An 18048-nucleotide genomic window follows, 5' to 3' on the forward strand; every position below is an offset into this window, starting at 1 on the left:
AGAACTTTCCTTCTTAGGGTCGAGTTACACACAACAGTGACATGCCGGCACAGTGACCATTTGGTGCAGTAATATTGATAAATATCACACATAGCCAATCAGAGTTTTATGTACAACACTTGTATGTCTAATCCAGCAACTTCAACCTTTAAATTTCCGGTACAAACGACGAAAATTAACAGAAAAAACTAACGTTTTCGAATCTCCATCGAGATCTTCTTCAGGTTCGTTAATGGAATGTCATGAGAATAGAACTCTTTTAGAAAAACAAAAGAGTTCTATTCTCATGACATTCCATTAACGAACCTGAAGAAGATCTCGATGGAGATTCGAAAACGTTAGTTTTTTCTGTTAATTTTCGTCGTTTGTACCGGAAATTTAAAGGTTGAAGTTGCTGGATTAGACTTTATATGTACCGGTAGTCACGAGTGAAGTTTGTTTTCGACACTTGTATGATTGATAGAATACAGATCACGTGTCATAGATGAAACTCTGATTGGCTATGTGTGATATTTATCGATGCTTACTGCACTGTGCCGGCACATCACTGTTATGTGTAACTCGACCCTTAATCCCTTTCCCCTCGGGTGGGGTCACCAGTTCTTGGAACAGACGTTAGAAAACAAAAGATTTAACAACTTGCTAGGGAATCAAAAGAGCAGGAAAGCTGAGAATTTGTGGAGACCTGTGTCAAATCGTGCTAGGGATTGTGGCCAGTGCAATCAGAGGCAACTACAGATTTTTCTCGAGAGTACGATAAGATTTTTTTCGTTTGATATCGTGGGGGGTTTAGCTTTAGTAGTGGCCCCGATTAACGAGAATAAATAGTGAAAGTAGATTCCCGAAACAAGAGTTTTGAAGGCAAGGAGCTTCCAGAGTCAAGGAGTCCAGTATAGAGAATTTAGTGAAGATACGCAAAGTAAAGTGAACTAGTAAGTGAAAGAGATGATAAGATAAAGTGCCGAAACCTATCGAATATCATTCACTAGTGATCCATCCGAGGTATATGACTACAAAAATTCCTGGATCTTTCCTTCTTCTCCCTTCTTTTTCCTTAACAATCTGTCCAATTTCCCTGTCTCTTTCTTAATGTGTAATTAGATTAAGTTATATGCATAAGTTCCCACAATAATATTATCGCATGTTTGTTCAAACTGATTATTATAAAGGACCATTCAATTGTTGTATATGCAAACTGAAAGCCTGTGGGATGGGATCATTTTTTATAGAACCTATACAAAGCTAGAATAAAATTGATCTGTTATATCTATCTTACAGTGTTGTCCCCCTTCTTGTAATTCTGTTCGCGGAACTACCTGATAATCGCTTCGTATCCACAACACTTTATTTCTTTTGTTGTTATGATCATACACAAAATAACCAGAAAAACATTTTCCTAAGAATTTCCAAGAAAACCAGTTTAAATTGCCATAATTTACTTTTTCACTTAAGAAATAATGTAAGAAATTCCAATTGCTTATTGAAATGTCATTTTCAGTTTAAAAATAACAATACAGACATCATACTTCTGACCAATTTCATTATCCCAATGACATGTCCCAAATAATTATATTGTCTGGTTTATATATTTATACCATTTCTTATATTGCAGAGATGGCCAAAAGGAGCCATATATCACTTATCAGAAATATGTGAAAGCACAGTTTTCTATTAGAACAGTATTATATGTATACAGTTTATAAAAAGAAATAAGGTAAGTAGGCTATATGGGAATCTTGATAAACATCTAGAAGAGCCACCTGTGGCTCGCAAGCTGCAGTTTGGCCATCATGATATATAGTGTGAAATACACGTGTTCAGTTATTTCCTTGTGTAATAATCATTTGAATAATCAAACTGTAATGTTGAAAGCAATTATAATTTAAAAATTAAATAATAAAATATACTACATTAAAAATAATTGTTTATTTTCAAATTTATATACTCGAAAGAAAGGCAGACAAACTATTACTACTGTCATTTTGTTTCTTTTGATTTTGTTCCAGTAGTAGTTGCTGAAGAAGAGAGTTTTTCTTCTTAGGTTTCGGGGTAATTTTCTCATTTGAATTATTTTTTAAAATTTGAGAAGATCCAGAATTGTTAAATGAAAGTGACATTTTTCTATTACCAGAACTTTTAACACTGTTTGTACTGTTAAAAGACAAATTTGAGATATTGAGTTGTCTTTCTGGTGTCAAAACATCCATACTGCTTGACATCTTTGAACTAAAATAATTAAAAAAAAAATATGTATTACTAAAATATATCAGACAAAAATCAATATTACAGTAAATATTACATTAAAAATTATGTTTATTCCACTATCGTTAGATCATTTCAAATCAAATTGTCCTCTCGAATAATTTAGAAGTTTGATGCAATGTAGATTTGTCGTGAAAATAATGAAACCGACATTAAAAAGAATTTTATTGTGAAAATTATTACATTTTAACAGCATATTTTTCAAAATAATTATCTTCAGAAACAACTAAGGATGCACCAATAACCAAAATGGCCGATTACCGATTATTCGGCCGATTAGTGTTAACGATTCATTGTGTTAATAGTTAAGTATATTACGATTATTATCGCACAAAATTATGTATTCTTAATAAAAATATAAAATTTCATACGATAAAAATAATTCTATAACAATTTGTTATAAAAATAATTTTCAATATGAAGCTATTTTTTTCTTTTTCAGATTTATGTATTAAATCAAAATGATAAATTATTATTTTGATAAACTTTTTAATTTTAATTAATAGCCAAATCCAAATCCCTCATGGCTTCCAGTATTGCTTAGAAATTTTTTAAGAAAGATAAAAACGAGAAATTTTTCAAGTGCAATTTATGCCGGTCTTCTATGTCGAGAGGTGGGAAAAATGCTAAAACTTTCACCACCAAAAACACGATAAATCATCCGAACAAATGTCGTCGTGAAAACTTTTTAAAATAAACTTAAAAGACGAAAAGAGAAAGTTCCGAAACGAAAGAAGCCGGATGGTTCGTCGGTAACAACAGACTCTCGTATCCAAAGACAAGCTACTTTAACTCAATTAATAGAGAAGAAAAAATTGTGGGATATAAATGATCAACAATCCAAAGTTTATTATTTGATTGGATAAATGATAAGTGTAGATATACAGCCATACTCTGTTGTGTCAGATTTAGGATTTCGCAGATTACTAAAAAAAAATCGTTCCTAATTACAATATTCCCAGCAGAAAATATCACCCGTGATATATTTCAAAAAGTTCAGTCAAAAATTCAGAAAGCTATTGATGATGCAAAATATATTTCTTTAACTGCTGATATTTGGACAGCAACTACAAATAATTTTTCTTTTTTAAATGTAACAGCCCCACTGGTTAAAGGATGATTTTCAGCAAAAAACAGCTGTTTTGCAAATTGTTCCCTTTGAAGGTTCCCACACAGCTACACAAATCAGTGAATAGATAAACATTGTTCTTGAACAGTATAACTTGACAAAAGTCATGAGATATTCTTAGTACTGAGAAATTTTGGAGGAAATATGGTAGCTGAAATCGGGAATTGCAACGTAGAGGCATTATCATGCTTTACGCATACGCCGCAGCTGACGCTAAACGAATGCATATTTTCTCAGCAAGATGTGAAAACTATAATCACAGTTAGAAATATTGTCACACATTTTAATCATTCTGCTGTAGCTGTAGCAAATTGGAAGATTTGCAAAACAAGTTAGGTTTGCAGAAACACAAATTAATTCAAGATGTTTATACTCGCTGGAATTCTACATACTACATGTTGCAAAGAAACTTGAAACAGCAAAAAGTCCTTGTCATGTATAATATAGATAATAAAATTTTCATGTTGAGTATATATCAGTGGTCTCTGGTTGAAAAAACTGTTCTGCGTTTAAAACCATTCAAAAAAATTACTATGGTAACGGTTAGCAACCAAGAAACCACCTCATCTTCAATAATTCACGCAATAGAGACTTAAATTATTCTTATCGTCAAAAATAAAGCCGGTAGTTCCTTTAGTGACATTAATACCACAATAGAAGGACTACAAAATTCAATAAAAAAAAGTTTCAGCACATGTAGAAAACAAGTCTTTATGGTTGTCATCTTTATTAGATCCAAGATTCACAATGAAATTTCAAAAAAAAAAAAAATATGGTAGAGGAAATAAAAAGATGGACAATCGATAGCTTAGATGATGTTGATAATCCAAAATCTCAAGAAGAATTAAATTCTGAAGCTTCTACTTCTGGAGATGATCAAGATGGAGTATAATCTCTAAGTTTTTCTAATTTATTTGATGATTTAGCTTCTGGTAAATGAAAGAATGAATAAGAGCATGTTTTTAAAAAGGAAAAAAAAAATTAAACAAACGAACAAATGTTTCGATCAAGAATTAGAAAAATATTTACGTCTGCCTCTTATACAAAGACAAAGTGACCCATTTTTGTGGTGGAGAAGTTGAAAAGAACTTTTTCCTAATTTGAGCAAAATAGCTATGAAATATCTAAATGCCCCAGCATCTTTCGTCGAAAGTGAAAGAATTTTCCACACTGGAAGTAACATTTACGAGCCGGCAAGAAATAGGCTATGCCCCGAAAATGGTGAAATTCTCATGTTTTTGTATTACAATTTAGGGTTTTAAAGTTTGAATATTAAATTTTTATTTGTTTTATATATTTAAAGTTTAAACTTTAAATAAAAGAGATAGTTTTGAATAAGTTATATTACATCTTGATATGTATTGATAAAAGAAATAATTTAAGTTAAAAATTTTTTTGATATTCAGTTTGTCATGTAATAAATAATAAATATAAAACAGAAATTTATTATTTTTTATTACTAGCCTTATACATAACATTCTAACAAAAATATTAAAATGCAAAATGGCCAATTATTAAGACCGATTAATCGGGGAAATGGCCGATACGGCCGATTACCGATTACTTACCGATTAATCGGTGCATCCTTAGAAACAACTTGTTGGTCCTTAAATCCCAGAAAACATTCTGGAAAATTTTCTTCTGAGTGGTCCATCACTACCAATTTAATGAGAGACCTCTCAAACTTTCCAAAATTCATTGATCCCATTCTTCCAAGAAAAATTAAATTTGGAGTTTTTAACTTCTTATCATCTACCTTCTGCATTATTGGAGCACTTATAGGTGTTTGGCTATTACTATGACTTAAAATTACTTTCAAGCCTTTCAGCCTATCATCAGAAATAAAAACTATATGAAAACCTTCATAAACACAAGATAGAACACTATTTTTAAACTTAAATTTTTCTCGTTACATGTTTTTTTACTCTTCCATTAAACATTTCCATCTCAAATAGTTTATCTGACAAAGGGCATGATATTAGATCAAGTTTATCATAGTATATGTTAATTTTATTATTTATTTTTTAATTAAGTGGATCCAGTGCCCATAAACTCCTGATTTGTCCTTTTGTTGTAATCGCTCGAACTTATCTAGGTGATTGTAAAGTTCACAGACTGATAATGAAATATTGTATTTTTATTTCTGTACTTACTTTTATTTTTCAATAGAATCTTCTCAAACCTCACGACACTTTGTCCGGTAATGCTAAAGTACATTTATTCCATCCCAGAAGTGCAGTTTGTCAGGTGATCAAAATAACCATTTACTGACACTTTCAATTCATTATCTAATGAAAATCTTTATCACAAAGAAATTTTTTAAGGTTGTAGAATAGATGAAAGTCAGGCAAATAACATGGTTGGGATAGCAAATTATACTTTAGTTCTACAACTATACTTACTTCTCACTGGGCATGGCAACTTCTGCAGTTACCTCGATAGGTTCCTGCGGAAGACCAATGGCAAGTGCCTGTGCTCCCTCCATAAAGACAAAGACACAGGACGTGTTGTCTGGCACTGCTCTATGTACAATGTATAGTGGAAGGTACTCATAAGCAAGATCCAAAAAGAGAATGAACTATGGCCATGCCACAGTAAGACTTTGATAAACAACAGCAACATCTTCAAAGCCTCGAAGACTTTTGCCCTGGATATAAAAATCCTTGACTGAACATCTTTGTGGGCGCATCAGCTGTTCTTCTGTGTGGGCTTCTTTTTATGTGCGTGATCTTAGTGTCGGTAAACCTATCGTAGTGTAGCGTTGTTTCCACAGTCAAACCTGCTCTACTGTAATCATCACTGTAAAAGTACTTTGTCTTCCCTGGTAGCGCATTCTTCGTGCTTTCTAGGCACTCGTCCCAAATTGTATGTTTCCGTTCAACTTTACAGGTCAGGTGTTGTTTCTCAGGTGTAACGTGTAATCCGTTAAGTGCACCAAACTGTGTGTATATACTGTATTGCTGCATGCCAACTGCAGTTTTAAGGCCAATTTAAGGATAATATTTTCATATTGCAATCATTATGTCCTTTATTGTGTCATTTTACCTAATGTAGCCATTTAAGGACATCCAATCCTTATATTACTACCATTAACGGTATCTACAAAATGTATTGTCCAAATTTTAGTCAGAATAACATGCCTGTATTATGTATGTGTACTGCTAAATTAGTTCTAAATTGTCGCGCCACAGAATTTTGTAACACTGTTAATGTATGCTCATCTTTGTAAATATTTATGTACTTTGTTTTCATTCCAAATAAATGCGATGCAGGCGCCCATGGATCCCTCATCAACTTTCAACTATCCTATCTCACTTCTTTTCACCTTCACCTTACCCCCCCTTCTTAAACAAACTTTACTTCTTTCCTTTTCCGGTTCCGGGGCTATACCTGCGAGTGCGGCCCGTCACCACCTCCTAAGATGTATACTTATATAGACAGTTGCATAATCCCGATAAAAAAATGATTGTTTACTTTGATAAAAGCAGTGTTGTTTTGCAAACTTTTTTAGTTGATCCAAAAGGTTTCTCCCATTATCATTTGGCCCTTTGGAAGATAATCAATTAACAATATCCCATTTAACATGCTAAAAAATCAAAGTCATTATCAGCTGGGACAGATCTAGGTTTTTCGGGGCCTAGGACTTATTGAAGTTCAATGGGGCCACAGTTTTTGTTAATACAAATAATACTATAAATTATCATTATTATTATATTATTAATATTAATGATTTTTTACTATATAATAAGTGCTCATTGTTAATGAAAAAGTATTAAAAATTTATGATAATAATTCGTTTTTTGTGGGCCCTTGACACTTGAGGACCCAGGGCTTAAGCCTATTAGTCCCTATGAAATGCACCTCTGGTCATTACCTACCACACAGAAAAAACTGACTGCCATTTTGTAGCTGGAAAAATCACCATGTTTCCATCATTTTAACTTCTGTTTCTTTTTCAGTATATATATATATGTGTATCCATACACATAATCCTTCATTAAAACCTTTAACCAGCGTGGGGTGTGATCAAATTGTGTACGCAAACGTTTTCAGATCCCTCCCTGGGTCCATCCTCAAGCTACGTTCTTTGTAACGATCCATTATAACAAAGACCAGCCGTTTCCATTTTTGGAACGAAATTTGAACTAGCAAACTTCAAATCCAACAGGAACCACGAGAAATCCAGTTTCGAAAATTAAAGTCATTACGTAATGATCATATCTTACGTAGATGGTTTATGTATCTCTATATGAATAAAATCTGTATCAGCGGGTCGGAAGTCGTAGAAAATGCGCGATGAGATCCCCCAATTATTATAAAGACCCTTATTCATATAGATACATAAACCATCTACATAAGATAGGATCATTACGTAATGACTTTCATTTTCGAAACTGGATCGCTCATGGTTCCTGTTGGATTCGAAGTTTGCTAGTTCAAATTTTGTTCCAAAAATGGCTGGTCTTCGGTATAATAGATCATTACAAAGAACGTAGCTTGAGGATGGACCCAGGGAGCGATCCAAAAACATTAGCGTACACAATTTGATCATACCCCACGCCAGGTAAAAGTTTTAATGAAGGATTATGTGTATATTTCTCCGGTGTGTGTCGATTATTTGTTCATTTATATGTATGCATGTTTATATGTATATATATTGATGAACCAAGTTTAATCAATGGTTCACAAATTGACAAAATCAGCTACATGCTTTTTAAAGAAGTCCAGTTTTGAGAAATTAGCATTTGGGTATTTTTTTATCAATTGTTAGGAAGTGCAGTATCTTGTAGGTCCATTCATCTGAGATGTCCACAGCCTCACCAATTTCTGACATTTTCAATTGGCAATATTCCAAAACAATATTGTGCAATTTATGAATGATTTCAAGTGTTATTACACTTCTTGGATGTCCACTGCAAAGCTAAACTTTCAAGCTCGTACTTCCATGTTTAAATTCTGCAGCCTGAATTTTACAGTTGTAAATGAAGATGCACCATCATCCAATACATCTTGTTAGAAATTTTCTCTTGGTAGAAACCTTTTAATGAAATCTTCAAAGAATCAACTTGAAAGCAATGTCACACATGATGTTGCTTCATTAAACCAATCAACACATTTCCTAATGATGTCAGCACTTTTTGCTTAATATGTTAGGCAATGTATAAATTTTATTTTATTTTTTCTCACTAGATGTCGAGACGACTTTTCCGTTAATTGTGTTTATTTTTTATAGCACTCATTAACTTTGAAGAATCGTGCATTTTACTACTACTATAGCGAACTTCCTTGTATTCCAATACCAGAATGCAAAGCTTTCATAACACTATTAATAATGGCAGTGATGTGTTTAACAAATGAAGAAGAAACCAGAATTAACTTGCCACAACTAGGCAATCAATGACTGATGCTCATTGCTTAATACCAGAGTATAATCTTTCCATAGATAGACTATAAATATTTTATTTTAAAAATAATGCATGCTATCTAATAAATATTAGATAGCATGCACTTTCTGTATTTTTATCCTCGATAATAGGCCAAAATGCTTGAAAGTACTCTAAACCTGTTGTAGACATCTCTAATACGACAACAGTTCCATGTTTCAAACATACACAATTTAAAACATGTACTCCTATCATCTCGGTAATTTAATAAGTTTGAATTCAAGGAAATAGTATTACATAAATTCAAACATAAAACACTAATTTACTTTTAAACATCTTTAATACAAATATAAATCAAAATTCAATCTATACTAAAGATCACCCAAAGTAAAACCTGGAACAATTCATAATACATAATTTTGATTTTCTGAATTAGATTTTTTCTTGTTTATTGGGCTTTAGTTTGAAAAACTGTAGACCTGTAAATTCCTACCGTCGTTCGTCCATCTCTCCTTAATCTCGAGAACACAGTTACATAGATGAAAGACGAGACCAGTTACGGAAACCTTAGGGGCAGGAAGCCCCGATTAGCTATATAAGAACTTGTGATGCAAACAAGAAGTCACATTATTTCAATTCAAAAATTTTTCCCCAAAAATTGCTAGATAGATGACCGGCAGAATTCTATTGTTATAGGAACAGTATGATGTACAGGAGTGTCTAATGATGTGTTCACTTGTTTATAATCCTGTCGCGGACGCCAATTATGTGGTGTGACGGGTTAACGAGACCCACGTGTTACAAATAAAATATATCGGACTATCACAAATATTAAGAAAGTAATAATAATATTGATTTATTATAACAGATGCCGATTTACAGTTTACAAAATTAATACAACGTACACATATCGCGTTACTTTTAACACAACAATGGACCGTAATTTTCCGACAATTATAAGTTTCGGATACACAATCCGATTGCATCGGCATATATAACTGATAGATTTAAATTATACTAGGCTAGATTAATATTAAGGTTAGTAATATTATAAAAATACTCCCCTTTTACTTCTCCCGTCGTTTGTTAGTTCAGGATCCTTTGTTCTCGTATCTTGTGGTAGCGACACAAGGGGAAGGGAGTAAGTCCGTATAGCGGGAAAAATATTCACCTCACCAATATAAGGGTTCTTTGTAGAGAGATAAGTGCGATCCTAATTCGTAACCTTCCCTCTGCTTCTCACAATCACCAAAGACGACACTATTCTCCAACGTCTGCACTCCGTAGCACCTTTCTCACGCTTCTTCTTACCCACTTCCACGTGCTTCCTCCTTCGCCGTCGTGACTCCGAATGACGAAAGTTGACCCCTTCACCTGGGTAGGTGACCCCACACTCGCCCAAAACACGCCATCAAGTCAGTGTTTTACGGTTGAAAGAATTAGATATTTAGGGTTAGTAGACTTAACATTAATTCTAAAAATATGACAATAATAAAAATAATAATAATGGTGATGATAAAAATATACATAATTACATGGGGGGGCTTCACCCACCACATCATCCCCCACCAACAGGTATCTTGGTTACATTGCATAGATTGACAAATCACTAGAGTCCATGATGTAGCAGGTGGTAGTTGATGCGCCGACCTCTCAGGTTGTACGGTTTGGGGACCACCCCCAGCTGATTTTCCTCCGGCTGCCTTCTGGCCACTTCTTGTTGCGACCCTGTTGATTTCTGACACCCTCTCTGACTGTCTCTGGTAGTTGAGATGATGCGGGGATCGAGTTCGTCGCCCTCCTCCTCATCCATATTAGTTGATCCGTGGTCTATTTGCGTCACTTTTGCCTTCCCCCGGCTTTTATAGTTCCTATCGGGGTGTGGCTTGTAATAAGGTTTAATCCTGTCTATGTGAACGGTTTGTTCTTTGTTATTGTTCCCAGCACTGATTCTAATGTTAACGTCATTAACTATACCAGTTATGCGGTGAGGGCCCAGGTACTTAGGGGAAAATTTCCCTTTCTTCGGGTCGCCATGGGGCCTCAATAACCAGACTCTCTGACCAACAGCGAACTTTCTCAATTTCCTCTTTTCGTTCCAATATTCGCGTGCTTTTCGTTTTCTTTCCTCGCTAATCCTCCTGGTAGATTCATATACTATACGTATCTTATCTACGAGTTGTTCACGGTATGACTCTACACTCTCAGCTTCTCTAGACGGTGTCTCGATATTAACTTCGTGCGGGAAGGTTGGGTCGAATCCATACATAATGAAATTTGGCGTGTCACGTGTCGTGGAATTTACGCTATTTCTATAGGCAAACATTGCGGCAGGTATGTATCTGTCCCAGTTACGGTTGTTGCCATCTGAGATTTTCGATACGATGTTTACTATTGTTTTGTTGGCCCTCTCCACCGCACCATTTGACGTGGGCCTATACGATGTGGTGACCTTCCTTTTTATTTTCAGGTTGGCACACAGTTCCTCCATAGTCCGGCTTGTTAAATTTGCTCCCCTGTCCGATATCAGAGTCTGCGGGCAACCAAAACGGCAAATGACATGGTCAAACAAGGCTTCTGCAATTATTTCGGATGTTTGTTGTGGGATGGGGATGGCTTCGGCGTACCTCGAGAAGAGATCGATCACCACCAGGATGTACCTATTCCCAAGGTCTGATTTAGGCAGGGGCCCAATCAGATCCATTCCTAGCACTTGCATTGGGTGACTGACTTTATTAAATTCCTGCACTGGTGCTTTCCCTTTGTGTCTGTTATATTTTTGGCAGACAGTACAGGACTGGACATACTCCTTAACTCTATCCCACATTTTTCTGAAATAGTATCTCCTTTGCACGTGCTGGTGAGTTTTATACACTCCACCATGTCCTGCCAGCTGGCTATCGTGGTGAAGGCCAATGACCTTTCCAATTGCGTCCTCCCCTACACACTCCCTAAAGCGGGACCTGTCACTGTCATTACCTCCCACGAAAAAGAGAGAGCCATCGATTATGTCAAAACTAGTAATGGGGAGGGATGGGTTGTCACCGTCCTTCCTGTTCCCTTGTATTGTGCGCTTTATGGGCCCAAACATCGGGTCAGTTTCCTGAGAAAGCACGATAATGTTACGTATGTTCTCACACTCGTTACTAGCCACGTCCGCACTTCTGCTCTCGGGTCTTGACAAGTAGTCGGCAACGACGTTATCGGCTCCTCGAACGTGTCCGATTGTGCAGTCATACTCTGAGACTTCCAAGGCCCACCTCATTAGACGCCGATTGTTGTTTTCCATGTTCTTCAAGAACATTAATGGGCGGTGGTCAGAGAAGATCCTTATTGGTCTCCCGAGGATGAGGTAGCGGAAGTGTCTCAGTGCAAATACGAGGGCCATACACTCTTTCTCAATGGTTGAATAGTTCAATTCACTCCCATTTAATCTCCGACTGTAGAACCCGATTGGTCTCACCTCCTGGCCCGGACCTTCTTGTTGTAGGGTCGCTCCAATGCAGTTGTCGCTTGCATCCGTATATAGCTGAAACTCAGCATCAAAATCAGGATGTCCCAGTGTTGGCGCCCCGGAAATTATGGCCTTTATCCTCTCGAAGTCAGATTCGTGCTCCTCGGTCCAATCAAACTTTACACCTTTTCTAGTCAGATTTGTTATGTTATTTATTAGCCCAGATAGACCCTTCATGAACGGGCGATAATAATTTATCATCCCTATGAATCTTCTCACTTCTCTCACGTTTTTCGGCGGCTTTATCTGTCTTATCGCCTCCACATTCTTCGGGTCAGGTGAGATACCTCTTGCGTTAATGATGTGTCCAAGGTATTTTATTTCCCGAACAAACAAGTGACACTTTTCAGGTTTTAATTTGAGCTCGTGATCTTCTATTCGGCGGATGACATCGTCTAAGAGTTCAATGTGCTCCTGTTCTGTTTTCGAGTAGAGTACGATGTCATCTTGAAAGACATAACATCCGTTTCCTATTATATCGAATAGGATGGTGTTCATCACTTTTTGAAAATAGCGTCCACTATTCTTTCCCCCTTGCGGCATACGGCAGAGTTGGTACTTGCCTGAGGGGGTAGTAAATGCGAAGATTTCTCTCAACTCTTTATCAATCGGGATTTGGTAATATCCCGAGCTGAGGTCCAGCACAGAGAATATGACACTACCTTGGAATTGGGTCAGAATATCGTCCACTCTGGCCATAGGGAAGTCTTGGCCAACTATGATCTCGTTGACTTTCCGTAAGTCAAGAGTCAATCGGACATCTCCATCGTCTTTTTGCACTAGGTGGATTGGGGAATTCCAGGGGGAGGTACTGTTTTCAATTATGCCGGCTTTCTTGTAATCGTCAATCTTTTGTTTTAGTTTTGGCAACAGGATGTGGGGGATCCTATATTGACGGGTATGTCTAGGTCTATTGTCCGTGATTTTGAACTGGTGAGTAAATTTCGAAGTTCCGTTTAAGTCACTCACGTGTAATGAGAAACATGCCCTATGTTTTATAATTATGCTCCTAATTTCCTCTCTCCATGGGCTATGTACACCAGAGAGGTCCACCTTGTCTAATAAGTCGTCATTCACTACTTCATTACATGATAGGGCAATTGTCTGTCCCATTGAAGCGGGCCTTACACCGTTTTGTACCATATTATCCAATTTCCTTATGATTGATCTATCCTTGGCAAGAAAATCAATTCCCAATACACCAAGATAATCCCTCGTGGGTTCGATATTGTGGACGATGAAATCATGACTCACTTCCCTCCCTTCCGAGTTAACCACGGTCAGTTCAACTCCTGTCGAGCAGAGGGTCGATGTGCTGTTTATTCCTTTTAGTAATACATTGATGCGGTGGGTTAGCGCACCCGCATCCTTAATTCCATTCACCAATCCTTCGTCGATTACTGACCGCTCAGCACCTGTGTCAATGAGAAATTTCACAGTTTGATTGCCGACTTTCACTGTGCACAAAGGTAATCCACCACGACCCTGTATCAGACTATTGGCCATCTTTACTTGGCATTTACCCCGTTGATTCTGGCCTCCATCATTGGGGTTATCTAGTTTAAATTTCCTTGCCATTTACAGTTTTTAGATATATGACCCAGCAGATTGCATCTATAGCATCTCGGCCCTGCTCTTCTCTCCTCGTTACCAGCCCCAATCTGAGTTTTTAGAGCACCGATGGCAGCCGTCAGCTTTTCGATGTCATCTCTCATTTGTTTTATTTCTGCCCGATGCTGTTCTTCTCTATCATTATTGGCACTATTAACTCTGCACTCTTGGGGCTCGTCCTCAATGGTCGAAGAGTTAATCTCACTTCGTTTCGAGTATCTATCCCTTTGTTTGACTATTCTCTCGGCTAACTCCACAGCCTCTTCTAATGTCTGCGGATCAGTATGGATAACGTCTTTTTGTATGTGGGGTACTAGTCCTTGCAGGAACTGATCTTTTAGCATGTCCCCTTTTATGCCTTTATATAGAGGGGAGCTCTTTTCTAGGGTTTCCATTGCGGTTTTTAATCTACAGGTGTAGCTCCTGATGGTCTCTCCTTTCCTCTGTTCTATATGAATAAAATTCTCCAGAGCGATGTTAGTATTGCATATTTGTGGGGAGAAGTGTTCAATGAGGTCTTCTTTGATTTTTTCAAAGTCCGATCCATGGAAGGATTCACTTTCGAATAAGTAGGTGAGTGGTCTACCCTTTATCCTGGCTCTTAATGTTACGAGTTTGGTTATCTGATCCCATTTCGCTAATTTGGCAACTTGTTCAAAGCAATTAAAAAACTGTGCGATGTTAATTGATTCCTTTTCGGCAGAGAAGAAGGGAATCATTCCCAAAAAACCAGAGACAATCGGGGCATCTTGCTGGCTGCTGGAGGGTCGTTCGTCCAGAGTTCTTTGTTCTTCCATAATTTCCGAATATACACAATAACAACAATATTACACTTATATATATATACACTAATAGATTCGATACGTGCGAAGACACTCGAATCCTGTCGCGGACGCCAATTATGTGGTGTGACGGGTTAACGAGACCCACGTGTTACAAATAAAATATATCGGACTATCACAAATATTAAGAAAGTAATAATAATATTGATTTATTATAACAGATGCCGATTTACAGTTTACAAAATTAATACAACGTACACATATCGCGTTACTTTTAACACAACAATGGACCGTAATTTTCCGACAATTATAAGTTTCGGATCCACAATCCGATTGCATCGGCATATATAACTGATAGATTTAAATTATACTAGGCTAGATTAATATTAAGGTTAGTAATATTATAAAAATACTCCCCTTTTACTTCTCCCGTCGTTTGTTAGTTCAGGATCCTTTGTTCTCGTATCTTGTGGTAGCGACACAAGGGGAAGGGAGTAAGTCCGTATAGCGGGAAAAATATTCACCTCACCAATATAAGGGTTCTTTGTAGAGAGATAAGTGCGATCCTAATTCGTAACCTTCCCTCTGCTTCTCACAATCACCAAAGACGACACTATTCTCCAACGTCTGCACTCCGTAGCACCTTTCTCACGCTTCTTCTTACCCACTTCCACGTGCTTCCTCCTTCGCCGTCGTGACTCCGAATGACGAAAGTTGACCCCTTCACCTGGGTAGGTGACCCCACACTCGCCCAAAACACGCCATCAAGTCAGTGTTTTACGGTTGAAAGAATTAGATATTTAGGGTTAGTAGACTTAACATTAATTCTAAAAATATGACAATAATAAAAATAATAATAATGGTGATGATAAAAATATACATAATTACATGGGGGGGCTTCACCCACCACAGTTTCCCAGATTAGACAAATTCCTTAGTACACGCACCTGTTATCAAAGAGTTGACCGTTATCGAGAATTGACGGTGTTGGCAATTTGCGCTGATCAATTATAAACAAGTGAACACATCATTAGACCCTCCTGTACAAGGGGGAGGCACTGCTAATTTGGGATGGAGAGAAACACCAAGCAGAAACAGCCCCAGTCTGAAGAGTCCTGGGAATGTCAGTGGAAGGGGGAAGGAGGAGAGGAAGACCTAAAAAGACCTAGAATGAAATCCTTAAATGTGATATGGAGGAGTGTAGTGTGTCTGCAGATGTTGCTTTGAACAGGACAGAATGGAAGAGAAAGACTCTAACCCCATATAGTTGAGAAAAAGTCAAGAAGAAGAAAAAGTGTACAGTAACATTCAAAGATATGAATCTCTCCATGATGTTAAATATCACATTTTTCTTTTTTAACGCAAATAATAGTTCTTAGGACTACGGAACTCTGTAGAAATTGATTTATGTACATATTTTGTCGAAAAATAAATTTATGATATACAGTACTGCCGTGGTTCTCAATCTGTGGTCCGCAGAACACGAGTGCTCCGTGAAGCCACTTCAAGTGTTCCGCAAAAAATCAAATATACAATTAAAAATTGTTGCAAAAGAAATATGAATACAATGTAAAATAATTTTTGTATGGGAATGTAATCAGCAAAAGCTAATGTCGTCATCTACTAGACCGAGTGCGCTCGATTTCGAAAAAGTTTGCCACCCTTCTTTAAAATCTGATGTATTGTAAATGTTCCGCAAAAAAAATGCCAAAGTTTAGTGTTCCTCGACTTCAAAAAGATTGAAAACCACTGCAGTACTGTATATTCATCTAATATATTTCATACATTATAAAGACAGAACTATTTTCCTCTTAATGACTTGTGAGAACTAAAATTGGCCTTACTTTACTGCTAGACTCATTACACCACCACAGAACATCAAATTATGCTTAGAAAAACACTGTTTTATTTTCACAGTGCATTTCAGACCTGGAGTCCCTCATCAGCTTTTTTGCTACATAAATTAAAAAGAGGTTAACAATTTTAAGGTACCGTAATTCACACGAATGAAAAAAGGCCGGCCGTAGACTTACATTTAACGTGTCGATTCAATATTTAGAACATTAAAAGATTAAACACTCCATAAAACAAAAAAATTATACATAAAAAAGGGTAGTGCAGATACAATAAAACAGAATAATAAACTAAGGTACCGGTAAAACAGCAGAGTAGTAAAAATATACATTGTTAAAACAAAATAATAAGTGGATTCACTGTACGACGAATAAAGTAACAAAATGATTCGAAATACATTCCAGAATAGCCGTCACCCTCTCCCCTATCCATTGTCACACTTCTTATATACACACTGAAAGAGATTCCGGATCCATTCAGAGTCAGAAAAATCTTCTGGAAAATAAAATTAAATTGATATTTAAGATCTGTCAAGTGAGTTGTTATATCTTTAATAACCGATTAATTAACTTTTACTTTGTTTTCTATAACAAAACTTTCTAAAATAGGAAATGATGCAAAATTAATCTCCTTGCAGTATGAGCACCACAAGTCTATTTTCTTTGTAAAAGCTTTGATTTTATCAATGTCCATAAATATATTTAATTGTTCACCTTGAAGACTTAAATTCAACTTGTTCAATTTGAAAAAAATATCACTCAAGTAAGCTAACCTACATAGCCATTCTTCATCAGTTAAAAAGTATATAAATTTTTTATCTTTGTCATTTAAAAACACGAACACCTCATCTTTAAGTTCAAATAGTCTCGTTAGGGCCCTACCCCTCGAAAGCCAATGCACCTCTGTATGTAAAAGCAGCTGCTGATGTTCGCTGCTCATTTCTCTGCATATATGTGAAAAAATCCTTGAATTCCGAAAACACACCTTTATAAAATTTATTATTTTAATTCCAGTATCTAAGTCAGACTTTAAGTTCGGTGGCATGTTTTTCAATACAAGCGCTTCTCTATGAATCATACAGTGAACCCATGTTACATTGGGTGAAACTTCTTTGATTCAAGATAGAAGTCCGCTGTGTTTTCCAAGCATAGCACGAGCTCCATCACTACACACCCCCACACAATTTTCCCAAGAAATATTGTTTCCCGTGATGTAAGAATTTACTAATTTAAAGATTTCTCCTCCCGTAGTCCTTTGTAGTTCCTTGCAAAAGAGAAAGTTTTCAATGACTTCATTTTTGTATTAATATTTTGCAAAACAAATTAGTTGTGCAGCATTTTGGCAATCAGTGGATTCATCCAACTGAAGACTGAAAAATTTACTTTTTTGAATCTACTTATAAGTTCGCCTTCCACATTTTCTGCCATTTTGAATATTCTGCAACCAATTGTTGTATCAGAGAGTGGTATTTGATATATCTGTTGCTTTTCCTTTTTGCCAAACATAATACTT

General features: G+C 36.3%; 1 protein-coding gene across 1 annotated transcript in view; it reads right to left on the reverse strand.

The window, feature by feature from the left end:
* Window positions 1–1907: 1907 nt before the first annotated feature.
* Window positions 1908–18048, reverse strand: part of LOC136979750 (UPF0711 protein C18orf21-like) — a 60885-nt gene continuing 44744 nt past the window's right edge. The window contains exon 5 of the mRNA XM_067275774.1: window positions 1908–2226. Within this exon, the coding sequence (XP_067131875.1) occupies window positions 1938–2226 (289 nt within the window). The 3' untranslated portion in view covers window positions 1908–1937. The remainder of the gene's footprint in view (window positions 2227–18048) is intronic.

The sequence above is a fragment of the Centruroides vittatus genome, unplaced genomic scaffold, assembly GCF_030686945.1.
Source record: "Centruroides vittatus isolate TY-2023 unplaced genomic scaffold, ASM3068694v2 contig_634, whole genome shotgun sequence".
Classification (NCBI taxonomy): domain Eukaryota; kingdom Metazoa; phylum Arthropoda; class Arachnida; order Scorpiones; family Buthidae; genus Centruroides; species Centruroides vittatus.